We start from the raw sequence: 21425 nt of genomic DNA on the forward strand, positions 1-21425 counted from the left end.
ACACACACACACACACACACACACACACAGGGTGTCGTCTGTTGCCTTGGATTTTGGGAGGCCAACAGTGTGAACACAGTGAGGTTTGTTCACTCCCCTCCTGCTTCTACTCTGCCTGTCTATAACTCTCCCACTCACCCTGTCTCCCTGATTCTGTCTCTGCAAGTAACAGCTATCCATCATTCTTCTCACTAAGAACTAATCTCTGGCCTTGTGTTTGGTCTGACGCTACGAATCGTATGAAAGCAATAATCAAACCAGGTCTCTGTATGTGATTCCTAAGTTGTAGAAGAGGTCCAGTTTTTCACAATGTGTGAAATGCCCCCTAAAAAACATTGTGATAGTGTTTCTCTCCAAAATGTATGCATGGTCTATTGCTATCTAAAGTATGTGAGGGTTCTACTCTTTTGTGTCACAAGATGCTGAATACAAGAGATAGCAGGTAAATTCTGTGTTCCACTACTACTTCATGGTAGGACTAATGTCTCACTGTTACTATGAATAAATACAGACAACGAAGACGCCAGTTAGTAACAGCTTACTTTCACTGTGTCATGATGGTGCAGCCAGTGCAGAGAGTGAAGCTCAGTGCACAGCAGCATCTGCATTGATAGTGAAGGGTTGACATGATTGCAGTTCTGCAAATGAAGATATGCCTGAGGCAGTGGGGCTCTTACTTGCCCCAGTGGTGCTGGGGTAAGTAAAGCAAGCAGTGCAGGACCAGGAAAGGCTAAAATAAGACATCAGATAGAGCAATACTGAGGTGGAGGCAATGTCTCTTTTAAAGGCCATGCCTGGGGCTGCAGCATTAATACGTGGGTCCAGGTTTTTTAATGGCCACAGCCAACCTATGAGAGTGAAGAGATGCATAGAGATGTGAGCTATATGTTGATTACTTTTCAGTTTGTGCATTAGATTACTGACAGCCAAGGCATAAGTGAACCTGCATCATCTGTGGTTTGTTTGGATAGGGAGGGAGAGGGAGAGAGGGTGAGAGAGAGAGAGATGGTGGAAGGTGGACTGTAATCATAATGTTTTTCTAGCTATTAATTTCTGTGAATGTGATAAACTGATTTAATGAGCAAGGTTTACAAATTACAGACATATATGCCCATTTACATTGTAAGTCTGGTGGTGGCACAGGTGAGAGTGGACAGGCTAGGAGGGTGGAGGGGAATGGGAACAAATGTAATGAGGGGTAAAAGAGATGTGAAATGCTCTCAAGATTGTGAACATTCAGCAGATAGTGACATGGATAGCAAGTTATGAGCAGGAAGTTAGAAATGGAAAGAGTCTGGAGTGCTTTTGAAAGTACAGGATAGTGCAGGTTTGTTGTATTTGTTGAGAAACCTGACTTGATCCAGCTATGTTTAGATTTAGTGATTTCACAGTATACAATTTTAATCAAAGGGTGTTAAAAGGTAAAAGTAGAAAAAGACACAGAACTGTAAAGAGAGTTTAGGAAAATGTGGATTTTGGTGCATCAAATATTCAGTACCAATTTAATGAAACTAAGGCAAACACTTTTAGTTAAACCGTTAAAGCATTGCTTATACAACATAAGTGAATACTTTCCTTTCATCAAGTCATTTAAAGTGGAGAAACACCTGGAAGAGATAGGTTAGGGGACCAGCTATTTCAACATCTGGATAAGCAGGTACCAGAGGAGTTATTAGCAGTAATCAGCACAACATGAGAGTGTTAATATTGGAAACAACTAATGGTTGTAACCTTGCCCCAAAACAGAAATGTTTAGGATCAGAATGATGAATATTTCAGCAAAGAATAGCACAATACTAGTTAGCAGCCTAACTGTGAATGTAGTATTGCTATGTATGTACTGACCTAAAGGCATTGGAGATTTAGTTCTTATGCCATTTATGAATCAGATCATTTGAAATCAGAATGTGAGCAAGATAATACAAAACAAGCAAATACTATATACATTGACTCTCAAAAGCAACATAGTCTTTTGGAAAAGCCTGCTGTGGCAGCTGATCCTGTTGGAAAATCATCATTGCCAACAGCTGATGGATGCTCTAAAAGTCTTCAGTTTATCCAGAAGACTGCTTCGATGAAAAACTTCCATACAAATGGCAGAGGTGCCTCATCTGCCCATTGGTACTTGTAAATCAGTGGAGCAGTGTGACCACATTATAATAACTCCAGGAACATGGTTGTGATTAGTGTGATGATTACTTACTACCTACTGATTGGTAGTTGTGAGTCAATCACTGTTTAATAATGTGGTTCTCATTTACAGTGTGCAATGTGTACATTTAATTCTAAAGTCCACAGACTAAACTCTTCTCTGTCGTGAGTTTGTTCATAATGTGCATGTTCAATTTTGGCATCACGACACCCTTAGTCATTTGTTTTATATATAATTGTGCCACATCGTGCAATGTTTTTTTTCTTTGGACATGAAGCAATCCAGAGCAGTCCATCACAAGCCCAGGGAGATCTGTGCATCATGAGTGATTGATGCCACAAAATCATGCTGGACTTGTTGAGAATGTTTGATTTTCAGGTTGCCCTCATTTCTCCAGTCTAGTTCCAGTTCTACTCCTGTCATGTCTTCCACACAGTGCGAGTAGGAGGACTGAAGAAAGAGATTTAACAGGGCAAAGACATTTTGAGAAAGACATGTTTCACCAATCTCTTTGTTTACAACATTGGAGTATTATAATAAATTCAAAATCAGTAACTTATTATGCTACAGGATATTAGGATGTGCCATAAAGATGAACTATCCTACACCAATTCCATGTTCTATCCCCTAAAAGCCTAAAGAAGTGTTTCGTGTCTTTGTATTATATCTCACTGCAGATGGGAGGTGACAGCGTGGAGCAGCTGCACTGCGTCCTGTGGCGTTGGAATACAGACCAGGAGTGTGTTTTGCATGCGTCTGTTGTCCATTGACCAGCAGGATATTCTGAGTGTTTCTGAGGAGGAGTGCAGGGAATTCAAACCTGCCATTCTGCAACCATGCAACCATGTTGACTGTCCTCCAGCCTGGGAGAATGAACCTTGGCAGCTGGTATTGACTTTCTGTGTTTGTGTGTGTGAATTGTATTGTATTTGACTGCATATAATAAAACCTCAATCTTTTGCTGGTTCCCAGTGCTCCCAGTCCTGTGGTGGGGGTGTCCAGATGCGAAAGGTCTACTGTAAGCAGCTGTTGTCCACAGGGGCCTATAGGAGGTTGGGAGACGTGGCCTGCTGGGGCCCCAAACCTGCCACTGACCGAGGCTGCAACAACACTGACTGTCTGCCCTACACAGCAGGAGGAGAATGGGGAAAGGTACCCACAGTTGAAAGAGTGTAGCTGGAATGAAAGCTGCTGTTTCATCATCACCAAAAAAATGATAATTTAATAGAATATAAGGTCTGATCAAAACAGCATTTGATAACATACAGTATTTGTGGATGCATTTTGCAGATTTGGTTTCAATGAGCAAAATAAAATCAATCAATCAAAATCAAACATTTTATGAACTTTAGTCAGCTCTGGGGTTCAAATTTGTGCCATTGATGATACCAAACTGTCATGACAGTCATAACCTTTGAAGGAGAGGAGAGCCAAAAATCCCAAAGCAACGTGTGCTGACATATCCTATTAGCACTGCATATGATTATGAGTATAAACTGCTGTACAAAGAAGGCACAGTTTGCAGGGAGTTTTAAGACAAAGGGGGGGAAAGATACATCTCATGAATTAACTGTAAACTCAAAGAGACCTGAAGTGACACTTCTCCAAGGAGACAACACAGACAAACACACAACAAATTATTTATTTTGAGCCAGATACTGTATATTAAGCATCAGTTTTACACAAGAGATGAATCTAAAAAAACAACTTGAGTACTTGCGAAATAGCTGCAATGACGAGAACTGAGAGGGATGAATGGGGACATTAGAAGAGAGCATGACTGGATTCCATAGATGTAGACAAACATCACACTCAGCTGTGCTTGCAAATCTTCATGACAGTTTTTATACAACACCAAAGTCTACTTTTAAAACATGAATGTTTCCCTTTCCGAGAGCAACTGTAGTAAGTCAGTAATTATCTTAGAATAGCCTGTGTATTGTAAACCCAAGGAAAGTGTTTCACTCTGAGACTTACCACTGACATGAACCTTCAACAAGAGCCTGTCACAAACAGTTTACAAATACTAGAGAGTGCTACATGTGCAGAGGGAAAATCTGTGTGTGCTGCTCACTAAGTCACAGGATCTTAAGTTTTTTTGAAACCAAATGGAATCAAAAAAGAAGAGGGGGACAGCACTCTTTGCCTTGTTCTTCCTCTCTCCCACACAAACACACTGCATTGTCTCTCATTCAGATTAACCACCAGCAAAACCAGGAGAGATCCTCCTCGCATCGGTGGCCTTTAAAACTTGAATGAAGATTTGACCATCTTTGCCAACTCTATCTCCACCTATTTTCTGCTTTGCACATTCACGCAACAAGCATACGTGTCTCTACTGCAGGGATGTCGTCCTCCGCTCTGCTCCAAAAGTTAATCATCTGGAGAAACACTCAGTAATACTTACACCAAGTGAAAATGTGAAAATTGTGAAAATTCATCCATGCGTCTCTGAGTTATTTTGCTCTCGCAATCTATTCACTGCTGTGATCCAGACTTGTCATTACAATGGCAACTAACGTAAACTGATTATTTAAGGTCATGTTCTTTTTCTATTTTGCTCAATGTTAAATGTGTCAGAATTTCTATGGTAGAAATTTGCAAGCCGTCATGCAGGGGGCTTTATTATGATTTGTCCTCTTGTCCTCTTTACATTCCTAAACACATTATTATACATAATTTTGCGATATGAAATTATGTGAAAATATAATTTTCATGCAACAAAGAAAATAAATCGCCAGCATTCTAACGCACTAGAGATTTTTCTTTTAGGTTGTTGTGAAGAAGATGACCATCATACATTGAAATTATATTAAACGAAGATATTACAATCATTATCGTCATTTGTAAATCCTACCCCACCATCCCAACAAGTATTGGGACATCCTACACCTACACAGGGACGCACAAAACGAAGGGGGAAGGGCTAAGGGGTTAGGGAGAAGGGGTGAAATGGGATTGGGCCTTCGAGTGATGAGATTGCAGAATGCAAAATCATTCCTGTTTTGTTCAATTCTATTTTATTCTGCAGTGCTCAGTGTCCTGTGGGTTGGGGATCCAGCGGAGGGAGCAGCTGTGTCGCCAGTTGACAGCTGTGGGCCACCAGGTGACACTGGACAGGGGACAGTGCTCAGGATTACCCTCCCCGCCACTTGTGCGAACCTGCCGCATGATGGCCTGTCCCAGTAAGAGTTCATACAAAGACTCAAACATATATTTGTCCTCTTTGTTGTGGTTGATTATACTAAGGAAGGCAGTTCTATAGTTATATAGCATGGGTCAGAACATCAACACTTTGACACGCTTTGTGGCTGGTGTCATCCATCACACCATCTGTGTGTGTATGTGTGTGCGTGTGCGTGTGCGTGTGTGTGCATGCGAGCGTTGTCTGCATGAGTCCATGGTACATGCACATGTTAAATCGACTTGGAAAAGCTGTGGTCTGAGGTGAGGAATAGGATGTGGTATTAGTACTTTGGTAGTTATAAATATATGACGGTAGATAAGATAAATAAGTAAGTAAATACAAACAAACACCCTATAATATAGTACATATAATAAATAATAATAGGTGTTATAATATATAGTATAATAAAAACCATCATAATAAATAGTATGCATCTCTTTAGTGAGGCCCCCCCTCCCCTATGTTATTTGTTCATTTGTGTTCTTCATTTACATCGAGCTGCGCCCAGGCCAAGAGGAGGACGATGGCCCATGCAAATCTTAGGCTTCTCCCTGCTTTGGACCACTCCTAAATCGCTTTTAAAAAAGGTTTATCTTCCACAACATATCACATATCACTGTTACATTTCTGGAAGATTGTATTTATTTCATATGGGTTTGGGGTAGTTTCACCTGCTGCATTCTTAGTGGCTGGGATTATTGCTCTTTCTTTTTTATGCTGTAACTGATTAGCTAAGTATTTGCCTGTTTCATTGCCAAGTTCAAAATTATTATTGTTGGGTCATGAATTTTTATTGATAATTTGGTCTAACTGAGACTCATTATTTGTTCATTATGATTATTTTAGTACTTGTCTGAGAGAATTTTCCGTTCCAGATGTTTTTCTAATTCCTGTTCCTTTTTTTTTTTTTTGTTAGTTGAGTTTTATATTATTTGTCCTCTGATTAATGCTTTGACTGTTTCCCATATAACTGTTTATGGAATCTCTGGGGAGTTGTTCAATTCCATAAAGTATACCGACTCTCTCTGTATAAAACTAGTAAAATATGTGTTGTTAAGTGGTGAGGTATTAAGCTGCAGAGTGGATAATTTTTTGCAGTGGTGGATGGTTGCTAATGATGATTGGATGTATGGTGGTTTCAGATACTTTGGGCATTAGTGTATTACTGAGCAGAAAGACGTTTATGCAGGACAATGATCGTTGTAGTTGAGAGAAATATGAATATTCAGTTTGTTGGTTCTTGTAGTCTAAAGAAGTCTCCATTTAGACCCAGATTTGAAAGGCCACACTTGCCTAGTCAAGTGTCAAGATGTTGCACTAAATGACCAATGACAGATACACAGTAATACCAGAGTGAATCATTCTTAATACTTGCTCCTAGAATAAGTCCACTCAATCCAGAGATGTTGGCATGTTCTCAGTAATATAAATTCTCTATAAGGATAACTGCAGCTATGAGAGGCCAGAGCCTTAATAAACATTCCCACAAGCACAGTGTTGGTACTGTATGTGTGTATGGGTGGAAAGTGATTACCCCTGGGGCAGTAAGCAGATCCTGTTCTCTCTTTGTACATGAATCATTAGAGGGAAAACATTCCCTTTGGAAACCCAGCCAAACTTATCTTCATTTTTCGAGGCGAATATTGTGGTCTGTATAGTCCGTACGCAGGCAGCTCACAAGTGTGTGCGGTCCCTACATGTGGGAATGAGATTTGAAAATCAAGTTCAGCAGCTGTTCATTTGGTGTTGATGAGTTCACATTAAGACTTTGGCCAGGCTACATAAGGGAGTTCTCTTCCACTGTCTGCACATCCATATTCACTGTGTGCATGTGAAATAAATGCACACAACACTGTTCCAACATTGGGAGAGCCACCTCTGCTGATTCTGTAATGCTGTATGAGTCCCTCTAACTCAGCACAGCTGGGACACAGACTGTAAAACAGATGATTTAATGCCTTGCAAATGTCACGGTGACTCCTGAGAGTCACAGTCCAAGTGTACTTCGTGAAATGTTCTCTCCAGCTGCTGCTCCCTGCTCTTTCTCACAAACACTATTGGCTAATTAGTATAAAGGTGAAGGCCGGGTCACTAGAATAGTTAAGATGTTAGAATGCTACAGTCAGATTGCCTCAGGTAAAAAAAAAATTGCAGTGACGCATTACCAGCATTAGATGGGAGTGGGGGCTGCTTTTTATCATTTCTTAAACCTTCCAAAACCAACACTTTAAACGATCACACCCACTTTTTTACGCAGTGATTGTTGAGCTGTGGTGAGAAAAGAGCCATGGTTTGAACTTATCTCCCTCACTATGTCCACATGTCCCAACACATCACATTTGTAATGTGTACACCTGCTGTCCACATTAGTGGAGTCTTTTTGAAAACTTTGCTGGTTCCATTTTAGTTTTAAAGGTCCAGGGTTGGAACTGTAAACAATGATACACATGCCCACATTTGCATCCTGATTGGCCCTTATCAGTCACAACTCAACTACCAGTGGCTAATACAAAACAATGCAAAAACTTACTGTCAGTAGCAGCTCCAACCTTGTAGTTGTAAGAACAAACGGCATAAGTCCTTTGCTGAGACAGAAAAAGATAGTGACAGATGCTGTTTGTTGCCCAGCGGTAGACCTGTGATGAGATTTGACACAACAACTCTCCAGACAGCCTCTCCACAGCAAACTCCATACATTTGCCAAACGTGACTGGCCTTGCTGTTGTAAGTACAGCTCAGTCTAATACTTCACTGCAGTCTCACCTTGCTTAACCTTCTTTATCTCAATACAAATCTTCAGGTAGAAGGAGGTAAGTGTCCACTCTACTAACATACTGATGAAGTCAGTGCTCAGCAGGCCAATCCATCTAGTAGTAATCACTATGGCCATGAACTGCACTCCCATTTTTCAAACCATATTTAAATTAAGTAACTTACCCCAGACCTTATCTCACAATATTTTATTTTGGTTAATGACGTCAGATGTATTTGGCTTTTCACATTTAGCCCAGTTATTCCACAGGAGGGAAGTGGGAAGGTCTTGTTTGCATTTTCTCATAGTCTAAGTATGACCATCAATCAGTATGGTTTACAATCATCATTACTCACACTGACCCAAACTGCTCCCATTTGTCAGGAGTTCTTCTGTGCTATGCCTTTCATTGATGTAACAGTGCACAAATAAAGGTGTCACACTGCCTGGCCTTCGTCCATCTTCAGGCTCTGCGGCTTTGACATAACATTCAATATACTGCAGTCTATGCTGTTATTAATACTGCAGGCCTCCTTGTTGACATAAAATGTGTTTCACCTTACCAAAGGTCGGATAAATTATTGCATGTTGCATGAACAATGGCTCTTGCCACTGGGTAAGACCTCTGAGAGAATGTAGTGCTGTTGTGAGCATGGACTCTCTGCAAAATCTCGTAAGCTTTAATTTGTATTTAATGTGACTTTTTCTCATCTCTGTTTAGTGCATGGAATGCTCTGTGTGAACCAGGTGTGAACATAATACAGATTGAATTTACAAGAGCCAAAATCAACATTTTAGTGGGAGAAGTAGACCAGAGAGCTCCACTGCATTAATTATCTAGCCTACTTATAAATAAATGAATCAAAAATGTTGACCTTAACCAGTTCTTAGAAAGTAGAAAATTGAACTGTAAAAAATAACGACAGGCTTGAATAATATATTTTGTTGAGACATTTCAGTGTGTTTTATGCACAAATTTTTTGTTTGTCCGTTTTTGAATCCAAAAACTGATTAAAATGTTCTCACACAAAAACTTTGCACACTGAAGCCACAAATTAAGACTAAGACCCTCAAATCCCAAGACCAGACTGATTCTGAATATCAGCTGGCAGTTTAAGGTTTGGGACACACACATACACAACTCTAAAGGCTTTTGGCCGATGTGAAAAACAGAAATCAAAACTGTTCCCGAAATGTTGCTGATTGACTATTTGTGCCAGGTTGGTGTGTAAAAATGTGAGTTGTACTAGTTTTCAAACATCACAATCTGAAACTGAATATTCTTCATTTTGTGTGTAATCACTATACACTTTTGGTTTTGCCCCTACTCTTCCCCCTTCCTCCAATTCTAATGTTAAATGACATGAGAAAATCTAATGAAGAGGAAGAAGAAAAAGAAGAAAAAAATGTCCTGACATGTTTTGCATGAGATCACAGCTCTAGAGTTGATGCGGATAACTGCAACTAAAAGCAACAAAAAAATCTGGGTCAATGAGATGAAATAAAAGTGTCTTACTTAGTGACATGTGAGGTATTTCTTAACTTCTCAGGGTGCATTCTTAAAGTGCATATCCAAAATTTTACAACTTATATAAGTTTATTTAACTTACTTAAAGGTCCAGTGTGTAAGATTTAGGTGAAAGGGAACTATTGGCAGAAATTTAATGTAGAATAATCCTCATGATGTTTTCACTAGTTCATTTCATCTAAATTGTATAAATTGTAGTTTTCTTTACCCCAGGAAATGTCCTTTATATTTAAATACTTTATATTTACATGGAGGAGACCTTCTCTATGGAGGCTGCCATGTTTTTTACATAAGTCCAGACTGGACAAACTAAACACCTTTTGAGTTTTTATGACAACTGAAGTTACCACAGGTTCTTTTTCATGTTTGGAAGGAGAGGCTGAGGTGAGGGGTGTTCAGCTGCAACATGCAATTTCAACACTAGATATCACTAGATTATGTTTGACATTTAAGAGGTAACCGGGAAGGAAGCTTGTTTTTCTGTTAACTAAGACCCATAAAAAAACTACCCTGTCTTTCTTTATTTACTCTAACAGAACACAATAAAGATTTGAGACCCAAAGGCACACAGAAGGTGAAGAACCAAGTGCGACATCCAACAAAGGCCCGGGGATATAAAAGTGGGGTTAAACGGTGTCCTATGCTAATGGGTAAGCACCACATCTACATCCAGACCCACAAGGAGAAACGCATCCATTTGACTGTTGGTGGCCATGCCTACCTCCTACCTAACACCTCCCTGGTCATCAAATGCCCTGTCAGAAGGTTCCCCAAGGCAAACATCCGCTGGTTGAAAGACGGACGCCCCATACCTAGCTCCAAACACCTGGGCATCACCAAATCTGGCTCTCTGAAGATTCACTTTGTAACAGCAGAGGACATTGGGGTGTACAAATGTGTCACTGGACCTGCCTCAGATATCTTCACCCTCCAGCTGATTGGCGGTGACAGCAGGACTACTGGGAGACTTTCTCCTACCACCCTTGGTCCCATCAGGGAGGAAATGCTGCCTAGTTGCCACAGTCACTACTCAAGCATGATTCCATACTGGCCCAGGGTCAGTGTATCTCTTTTGCCCCTTGGTGTCCAGGGGGTTTCACTGCAGCCACGGTTGAAGGAGAGGCTGATTAATATCACCCTGCAGGCTGACAGAGGAGAGATACAGCAGGAGCAAGCTACTGAGCTCATCTCCTCACTGCTGACCCACATGTCTGCTGCCCAGCTCTGGACCCAGATTACAGAGGGAGGACTACAAGCTAAAGGTACTTATAAACACGGAAGAGTGTGTTTCACATTACATTATTTTTACACCACCTTTCTGTGGCTTCCATCTCATTACATTGATGAATGTTGATAATAATTATTATAATAACAAAAAAAATTATCAGACATGTAATCCCGAGCCGGGCCATTTTATGGTTTTCAGGGAACGTAGGTGAAATATTAAAATTCTCACTGATTGCATGAACATGAAAAGGAGGTTAGAATGGTGGTAAGCATTGTTCTCCCCATGTCTTCTCCATTACTTACTCTGTCCTAAAACATGCAGATTGTGGTTAGATTAAATGGACACTCTGAACTGATTGTAGGTGTCAGAGGGAATAGTTGTCCTTGTGATATGCTGGTGGTATACATGATGGATAATTTTCTGTCAGTAATTTGTTAATTGTGTATCTTTTTAACTTATTTATAAGTAAATGGATAGTTTGTAAAAAAAAACACAATTCCTCTCCTTGAGAATGATGGACCAATAATCTTATCTTTGTGTTTGGATATGACTTTTTCCCTTAGACAGTCTGCCCAACTGGTCAGAGCGCTCTTCACTGGGCATACCTGTGAACACACCGAGGATCATCAGACAGCAACAGAACCTGCCACTGGCTTTTCAGAAGAACATCAACATCACCATTGGACACAGCGCGCTCCTCACCAATGCCACCCGATCGCTGACCATCCTTTGTCCTGCAGAGGGCATCCCGTCTCCCAAAATCAGCTGGAGCAAAGATGGAGCTCTGCTGCAGCTCACTGACAGGTAACATACTAGTGTTAGTACTTGTCAAAGAAAGACGTGTTTAACCCAGTACTGCAAATTTTCTTGAGCTCGATAACATAGACCAGGTAATACAGCTGAAACCAAAATGCTTTAATAAGTGTTTTTTTGAAATCAAAACAATACATGGTTAAATAAAATTGGGTACCCATGGTGGATTTGTCTGAAATACTTATGATGAAGCAACCACTGCATCACTCACAGGTGAGAAATTATAAATTTGACAAATGATAAATGGAACCATATCGTTTACCCCATCATCTTTACTTTAAGGTACAGTGTGTAGAATTTTGTGACATCAAGTGTTACAGTTGCATGTTGTAGCTGAACCCCCCCTTACCTCACCCTCTCCTTCCAAATACGAAAAAAGAACCTGTGGTAGCCTTTAATTGTCATAAAAACTCAAAAGGTGTTTAGTTTGTCCAGTCTGGACTAATGTAAAAAATGTGGTGGCCTCCGTAGAGAGGGTCCCCTCCATGTAAATATAAAGTATTTAAATATAAAGGGCCTTTTCTGGGGTAAAGAAAACTACAATTCATATAATTAAGATGGAATGAACTATTGGAAACATCATGAGGATTATTCTACATTAAATATCTGCCAATAGATCCCTTTCACCCAAATCTTACACACTGGACCTTTAAGCTGCACTCTTCAACATTTTCAACATCAGTCAATGTTACATTTGGTTTCATGTATGAATGAGATGCATGTCACTGACTTAATGTTCTCTCGGTGTAAAATGAACTAAACCAAAACTGAATGGCTTTTTTGGGCTCCACACCAAGTAAACTGAGCAGGTATGAAAGCCCATTATTTAGTCCATGGACATTGCAGCATTTTCCAGTCCTGACCAGAGCTACTTTACATAGTTGTGCAAGAAAAGCTTTCAAATCAGATGTGAACTAGTTATAATGAAAAGTTACACCATGAAATAGTCCAAGAAGCGACTGTTGGATTGTTTCTGTCTTCATTCCCATTTATATGATTCATAGTGTCAGGGCTACAGAGACACAAAAGGCACAGAGTTCTTTGACAGAGATAATAAGCAGCTGAGGAAGCTGTGACAGCAGGTATTTTTAGGCCATCTTGGATTGTGTACCATCAGATCATGTGGCTATGGCAACTTCTCTCATACAAAATTTAAACCATAGTGAATCATTAATAGTTTTTTTAATTAGCCTACTCTCTTGCTTGGCTTTTTCTAGAAGACATTGACATTTTGATAAAGGTCCTGAGTTGCCACATGAACGAGTGTTGGGTAACAAGATCAATATCGGTTTCATCTCTGTACATTCACTCCAGAGACAAGATCGTGACATGTGTAGCCTAGCTTACCACCACAATGTATTTGGATGTTTTCACTGTTGATGAAACAAGCCTCAGTCATTTTCTCCCCTGCTTTGCTGCTCACATCATGTAGTGGACGTATCTGCAGTGGATCCACTAGATTAAACTGATTGATCAGATTTTTGATGGAACTCAAGAGGTATTTCCTTTTTTATAACATTCTTGAAGGACTATATCTGATTTTTGATCACACATATAACACTAACCTCTCTAATGTGATAGCTTGCACAGCTTCTCTTTGGCAAGCCATCTGATGTCAAATGGTAGTGCTTATGGGTGATGATGTTACTATAAGTTGGTTTTGCACAAAACATCTTGCTCAAACAAATCTTCAGCTTTAGTAGAGCCATGCATAGCTTACAGACAGCAATTTATCCCTCACATCAGATTAGTGATCCCTCAAACAATAATTTGTATGTAATCAGTAATCTATTCCAAGATGGTTTTTCAAGACAAACTGACACCTTGGAAGAAGTTTCCTTTATCTGGTTCTAGCAACTCCACAGCAGCAACAAGTCTCCTTTGTGGTTGTCTACTTTTTTAATGTTATTTTCTATTAGCCTTGAAAATATGAATTGCTGTCATGAGAATTTAACTGTATCTATTAGGTGCTTTGTTTTTGTACTCATCAAGTGTCTCCCCGCCCCCATCATAGAGGAGGAAAGACACTAACTCAAAGCCAAAGTGAGACAGACCCTCGATTGACATTTACAGGACATGTGGGCTGTAAACACAATGTTCTGCATGTGCCCTTTACTACACGGAGCTGTGGAGAGAACTGAGCATGATAACAGCTGAAGATGGCTCTCCGCAACATGTGCTAATTTTGACCTTTTAAATACCTTTTCTTGGATTTACTGGGGTCTGTTCAGGTCATTTGAGGACAAAATGTTCAGCTGTATTATAATTGAGGGAAAATGGCAAAAAAACGTTTCCTTTTTATGTGGCGACAGCCAGTGGCCACAGGCATTATGTTTTCAGGCTGTCCGTCTGTCTGTATATGTCCATCCATCCCATTGCAATAACTTGAGAACGCTTAGAGGGAGTTTCTTCAAATTTGGCACAAATGGTCAAAATGTCAAAGAGTCAACACGACAACTTCTTGAGGCTTAAAACTGCAGTGGTATAATTCTAAACATATATTTGATATGTACACCCAGATACCCTCATGTATTTTAGATATTTCCACCAAGTGAAGCCAAGAATGCATCTAATATCCAACTCCTTGAAATTATGTCATGATACTATAAATTTTAACAGAACAACTACTCATGTGAAAGAGTAGGGTATCAAATTAAAGGTCAGGTCAAAGAGGAGTAGCTGGCTTTTCCCTATGTTTTAGATCTTTTATCCTCCCACGAGCAATGACACAGTCTGAGATCATCCGGTAGGTCAATGATAACCATTCAGACATTTTTGCCTACACTTTGGCACCATCTGTCAGATGAGATTAGACTTGCAGAATCGGTAACCCATTTTATCTCACATCTTAAGCTTTTATCATCTGTATTTTTATTACTATTAACATTATTTTATTCAAATTGTTTGTGAGTTTTATATTGTTTGCTGTTAAGCACTTTGTTGCTTGTATTTAAAAGTACTATACAAATATTATTAATAAGTTATGATTAATAATGCTTTATTTTTAAGGGGAGCTCTTACATCTACATCAACAGAAGGAGAAATGAATAATGATGTAAAATCAATGAACACATTCTGCTGTTTGACTCACAAAAAAGCCTGTATCCACACGTTATTTACTTGTAACTATAATAAAACGGGTGGTGAAGGGTCTGTGCCCATCTTGACTTGGTGGAGAGTCCTCTACCATACATCATTCATCTCAAGCCACCAGATTTGTCAGGGGATTTTGGTGAACACAATTTCCTTGACATACACTTCCCTAATGCCTTACATATGGACACAGTCAGCAAAAGTAGTACCAGTGAGTCAGATGCCTTCCTAAAACATTGTATCCAATTTTCTTTTTCCCCATCACAAAAAAGGGATAACAATAAAAGTAAATCATTTAAAGCATAACCTTTCATGATTTATTCCAAAGCCTCTCATTCCCCCCTGCACATGCATTCACCTGATGGGAGCATTTTCTGCATATTACCTCCAAGTACAGTTTTAGATTAACTGTTAAATTAGCTACCTGGTTCATCTTTCCTGGTTGTTGCAGTGATGTCACTGTGACTCAGCAATTGCTCGGCGAGTACCGTGTAATTACAATAGATAGAAATGATGGACAAAACAACATATTATTACTTGTTTAATACAGCACCCTCTGTGACAAAAGTGATATGTGAAGGATATGTAAAAGTTCTGCCCTCTCAATGCATTCTAGTTCTTGAGTGCTCTCCCTTATTAAATGAAGAAGAATCAAAAGGTAAAAGGTGTCATCTGGTATAGCTGCAGTCGCAGTGGTCCACTGTTCAAACAGAATTCTGCAGTTGATGCAGAATGTGAAGAGCAAAAGAATCATGTATTTATTTATGTCTGTTTTTTTGTTTTTCCTCTTTCTGTCTCTAACCAAACATGAATCCCTGAACTGAGCAACTCCCTCTGTTTAAGCTGTCTCTTTCAGAAAGCAGTGCGAGCAGCTTTTTAGCTTCTAATCTGTTGAGAACAGCTGGGTGGACAAAGTATGTTTTCCCTGTCTGTCTGCAGGGTCTCGTGGGATAGCTCCAGAGGACTTCACATCCTTCAGCCCAGAGTGTCTGACAGAGGCCAGTATAAGTGCACAGCTGCCAACATGCATGGCTCAGACTCAGAGACATCTCAGCTACTTGTGGCAGGTGTGTCCTTTCTTTTAGATCTACTGGACTCAAGTTTCAATTGTCGTTATGACATGATGCACATTTTCTGTTACATTTAATATTCCCTCAAAATGCTTGAGGTTTGAAGTTTGTTCCTTTTTTTAAATTTCTGGTGTTACTCAGCCTGATGAAGACATTTTGTCCTGAGCTGTGCTGCACAACAGTGCTTGGAACTCGTTGAGCATGTCAGAATGCTAACATGCTTGCATCACTCACAGTGTCAATACCAAGATAGATCAATAATTTAATTAGTCTGCGCAGGAGGAACTAGTTTGATCACATATGTACAATTAAATAACAAAAGATACATATGTTAGCTCTTTCTTGCAACAATATAATTCCTCAACACAAACAAACACCTACTACAAGAGAATGTTGGTGTAAGTCAGCCTACATCCCTTCTGTAACAGTCTGTAACAGATCTGCCTCCTGTTTCAAGAATCTAACTAAAAATGTTATTTTTTCATGATGCATGTATCTGGATCAAGTTCCCAGATAACTGCACATCTGCTGCTACTCTTGGTTCTTTAAAAACAAGGCTGAAGACTCTTTGTTTGCCACAGCCTTTTATTAAATCAAAAGTGGACTTGTCTCTTACACTGCACTCTTTTTTCATTATACATTAATTTCTGTTTCAGTGCATTTTTGTATTTTCACATTTTTACCTTATATCTATAATATATTTATGTCAAGCACTTTGAGTTGTCTTTTTGTTAACATGTGCTGCACAGATAAACTTGAAATGATAATATATTAGTACAGTCAGTCAATTGCTGAATATAAAGCTAAATGATTAGTACCAGGTATAACGTTTCCCATGTTCGTCATCTTACTCTATTAGTTATCATAACAATACATGATGATAAGCATTAATCCTAAACAGGATGGGATGTTGTCAGCATTGCAGTGATTTAGTCATAAACCAAAAATTGATGATGATGCCCGATGAAAAGTTAGAGGAACAAAGTTTGTCCTCTGGTTACCGCAAACTAATTGTATGTCAGTCCATCATGTTAGTTTTCCAGATAGTTCCAGTATCTCAATTTGGTGGACTCACTGACTGACTGACTGACTGACTGACTGACTGACTATACAACTGATATTCCTGCCAACCCACATTTATTCAGAAAATATCCCTTTATATAAATATCAAACTACAGTAGGTAACACGTTATATTAGGGAACACACAAAGTGAACATATCCAAGCACTTGATTGTAATTCATGTACAACAACTTCCTCACTTACCATCAATAAGCAGTAATTAGGAGGTTATTAGGGGAAAACTGTTAAGTAGTTGCAGAATAAGGTCATTAAGCATAAGGCATTAATAAGTGCTTTATAATAACTAACAAAGAGCCAATATGCCTTTATTGCTGTTCCACTAATAGTCTCTCTGTTCTTCAGAGCCACCGGCCATCGCAGTGTCATGGAGGAATGTTTCAGACCACGAGCTGGTGTTGGGACACAGCTTGAGGGCTGTGGTTGGGGAACGAGTCAGTGTTCGGCCAGGCACCAACCTCACACTGGACTGCCCAGTCACTGGTAGGTCATAGCACTGGATTATGAAGTCTGTTGCTAAAAAGATGGCAGGACTGCAGGCAGGCAACACATGTCATATCAGTCACACAACACCTGGACATTTTAGAAGGAAGCTTAACAAGTATTAATATTGATGGGCCAATTCACCGAGTCACGTTATGCTAGTGGTCTCCAGTCTGTAGTTAAGAGTATTTCAAGGCACTTTACATAGTAAGGTTGAAATCTTCAAGATTTTAGAGAAACACAACAGTTCTTACAACAAGAAAACACTTTGGCATCTGTGGAAAACTCAATAACTGGAAGAAACCTCTAGCAGAACCAGACTCAAAGTGGATGTCGATCTGCCTCATCCTGTTTGGGAAATTCAACACCTTAAAAGTAACATACAAGTTGCCAGTGGTCAATTCACACTAGTCCACACAGAGATCCTTTACTGCAGGTGTAAGAAACAGAGTTTTTTTTTACTCTGGATGTACTAAGAGTTAGATACAGTGTGGCCACTCAGTCTTTTTACCACTTTGTTCCTGTGGCCAGTCCTTTTAGCCTCTTTCAGTGCTTACATATCAGCTGATACTTCCACCCATTGTCCATACAAGCACGTAACAATTTAAGACAATGAACAATGAAAGGAGTGAGAAGGTGTGAGACTGACAACATTAAAAAGCTCAACCTTAGTACAGACAAAGGGGGAGGATCTATGAATATCTCTTTGTAAAGGTAAATGGTCTCTATTCATAAGTCTTGATGACCAGTCAAAGCTCTTTACAGTACAGTTTTTTGCCATTCACCCACTCCCACAGTTCATCTATGTGCAGCACCTTCTGACAGACACATCACCCACACACTGTAGACACAGCAGTCAGCAGCCTTTCTTGCCCGAGGGCACTTTGGCAAGCGTCATGGGGGAGATGCCAACTTCGATGCTTAAAAGAAACCTTTGTTCACCTGTGGAAAGCTGTGGCATTAGACAGAAGTAATATGACCTATATGATCTGTCCAGAACAGATCACAGAATATTAAAAATAAAATCGCCATGGCAGTGAACTGGATGGACATTTAGGTGTAAGAAGTTCAGCCATATTTTCTTCTACTTTTCTTCTATGTCAGACTTAGTGCACCCACTGACATTTCCCTATGCTGTTTGTTGTCATGCTGACTTTGCTGCAGAGAGGTTAATTCAGAGCACTCTATTTCTCCGCCTCGCCCTCGCAGCTCCCTTTTGCCAACCATCCATTTATCTACCGTGTAGTCCTGTTCTTCAGTTATGCAGTAGTCATCATTAAATTATACAAAAATCGTGCATTTATACTATTTATATATTGTCGTATAGTACTGTATATATGTTATGGATTTGAAATTAAACATTTTCTGCGTTTTAGAGTTTAAGGAGCTGCTGACATTTAAAGAGACAGTGAAACCTGGTTTTCAGTAACATGATAGATTATTATTTGGACCAACCAAATAAGGAAATAATGTTATTTCATTGGATGGTGAGGTTAATATGTCTTAATTTTAGTCATTGAAGAGCCTATCTTATATTCAGCAAAAATTAGGGTGCCTGCATCTTTACTGGGTTCAGACTGAGGCAGCCATGTGGTGTTGACACATTTCAATCCTGAGGCAGTTTTCCTTGTAACTTTGTAAAACGTCTCAGGAAAATGTTCACAACCTCATCTTTTACGTTTTACATTCCCTGCATTACACCTTCTAACTTGCTAAAACGGCAACAGAGTCCATGTCGCCGTTGCCAAGCGACGGTGAACTCTCGTCTACTTTGATGGCAATACAAAGAGCTGCCTAAACACTAGTCTTCTCCCACCTACTCACATACTTGTGTCCTTGTGTTATTGTAACCCCATAGATGATTACACTGTAAATTGCATTCTGCAATCTGAGTTGTTCCCCAGACTTTTCTTATTGCTCGCTGTATCTTTCAGGTGTTCCTCCACCCACGGTGAAATGGCACGGGAAGCGTGGATTGTTTGACTCAAGTGCTGTCTCCCTTCTCTCTGGCTCACTGTGGATCAGAAACGTTTCTTTGCACGACCAAGGCACCTACTCCTGCACAGCCCATAACACCATAGGAAAGTCCTCTGCCTCTACTGTGCTGCAGGTCTATGGTGGGTTCACACACAAACTGGGCCTATGGTATCCCCTCGTCATATATAACTTCATACAACAACATGCTACATAAACACACATGCTCAGATCATAAAATCTGAAGTAACATGTTGGTTGTGTGCAACATTCAAAACGTGTGTGAATGTGTATGTGTGCGTGTGCACAGTTCCATATACTGCTGGAGAGCGCAGGGTTGTTCCTGTCTTGCAAGAGCTGAACAGGAGAAGGGTCCTCATGGCTTCACGCCGCGGAACAAGTGTTTTTATCAAACCTGGAGACATTCTACGTATAGGTACAAGCACAAACACACATACATACACAACCTATACTGCCACATGCTCACACAGAAGCAGAGCAGCTAAATCTCATTCACCTTCACCTTTAAGACAGATAATGTGTCTCACCACCTATAAATAAATCAATGCTTACACACATAATTAATTATATGATTAACTGGTCACTTGTTTCTTTCCATTATGTGTGTGATCCTGTTTTAAGAGTATTCACATTATAGAGCTGTTAAAAGACACATGTTTAGCTTACCACCTCACATCTATTCAGCTCAGCTGAGGATGTTATTTTCTGTTTAAATTACAACTCTGTTGAGATTTTGATCACCAAAAAGTATTAATCAACAAATCCAATTTATCTCAATCCCAATAGGAAATGGAGTGCATTTATATAGTGTTTTTCCAGTCTCTTTAACCCTTCACAGTAGAAGTTGCATTTTCCCATTCATGCACACATTCATACAGTGTTTTACACTGTTGGCAATCTGGGGAACAGTATTCTGCCTGAGGTCATACTCGAAATGCAGATTAGAGATGCTAGGGATCAAACCACAAACCTTCTGGTTGGTGGATGACCCTCTTTATCTCTTGATCCACAGACACTCTACCTCATAGATCTTTGTATTCAGTTAAAATCTAAATAATCAAAAATGCAATTTGTCCTCTTGGGTCAAACTATAAGATTTAGCACAGCTCTCAAAAGGCTATATGTAACTTTTTTTTAACTGTATTTTTGCTGTAGTTCCCCCCCAGCACCTGGAAACAGACTTTGATGTGTAAAATATGTGAAGTCCACCTTTCAGCAATTTTATCAGTCCATTGAAATTCAGCCTGCTTGTGTGTTTGCAAAAAGGTTGTCCGGTACTTCCTGACCACAAACTGCCAATGCGTTGGGACTACAACAACCAGACCCTCAATGAGGTTCCATATCCAGCCCAGTCCCAGGGTACTGGTCTCGGCCTGCAGTACAGGATGTTGGTGGGGGGCCGTGTCCTTGAGGTCAACACACTCCATGTGAAGTTCTCAGGCCGGTACCAATGCCAAACCTTCATCAACAGTACCAAACAAATGCTGTATGCCTGGATATACATTCACACTGAAGGTGAGCCTCAGGTAGTCGTGTATGGCTATGCGTGCGTATATTTGTATATGTGTGTGCACGTGTAAACTGTTGCTTTCCAATTAAATACTTGGATTTAATATTACAAATTATAGTAAAAATATACCATGAATACAATGATGTAGTATAAGCAATAATTTACCAACCATGAGATGACCTTTTGTCTTGAATGGAAATTTAGCCCCTTGATATCTTGACTTTAATTAAATAAAGCCAGATCAAATAAATAGATTTCAATGCTACGGGTAAGGTCCAAAACAACAAGTACATTTAAGGTAAACAACTTAGGAAGTCTGGAAAACACGGCTCCAAATTCTGTGAAAATGCTTTTGAGTGTGTCTCAGTGAGTGTTGTGATTAAACTGACCCAAAAAAGAGTTTTAATATGAAGCATTGTTGAAGTTAGTGAGAATTAAAAAGAAAAAGGAGCAACATGCAAAAAAAGTATCTCCCACAGTTAAGTAGAGCTGGGTGTATACAGGAAGCAGTGTATAATAAGGACATCCACATAAT

At 39.7% G+C, this 21425-nt stretch overlaps 1 protein-coding gene across 2 annotated transcripts in view; it reads left to right on the forward strand.

The window, feature by feature from the left end:
* adamtsl3 (ADAMTS-like 3) overlaps positions 1 to 21425 on the forward strand; it is a 153649-nt gene that overhangs the window by 123365 nt on the left and 8859 nt on the right. For both annotated transcript variants that reach the window (XM_020080365.2, XM_020080364.2), the window contains exons 18-27: positions 2830 to 3040; positions 3125 to 3304; positions 5184 to 5337; positions 10156 to 10881; positions 11411 to 11651; positions 15693 to 15820; positions 17248 to 17385; positions 19320 to 19502; positions 19670 to 19795; positions 20647 to 20895. In XM_020080365.2, the coding sequence (XP_019935924.2) occupies positions 2830 to 3040; positions 3125 to 3304; positions 5184 to 5337; positions 10156 to 10881; positions 11411 to 11651; positions 15693 to 15820; positions 17248 to 17385; positions 19320 to 19502; positions 19670 to 19795; positions 20647 to 20895 (2336 nt within the window). The remainder of the gene's footprint in view (positions 1 to 2829; positions 3041 to 3124; positions 3305 to 5183; positions 5338 to 10155; positions 10882 to 11410; positions 11652 to 15692; positions 15821 to 17247; positions 17386 to 19319; positions 19503 to 19669; positions 19796 to 20646; positions 20896 to 21425) is intronic.

This window comes from Paralichthys olivaceus, chromosome 1 (genome assembly GCF_024713975.1).
Source record: "Paralichthys olivaceus isolate ysfri-2021 chromosome 1, ASM2471397v2, whole genome shotgun sequence".
In the NCBI taxonomy this organism is placed as follows: domain Eukaryota; kingdom Metazoa; phylum Chordata; class Actinopteri; order Pleuronectiformes; family Paralichthyidae; genus Paralichthys; species Paralichthys olivaceus.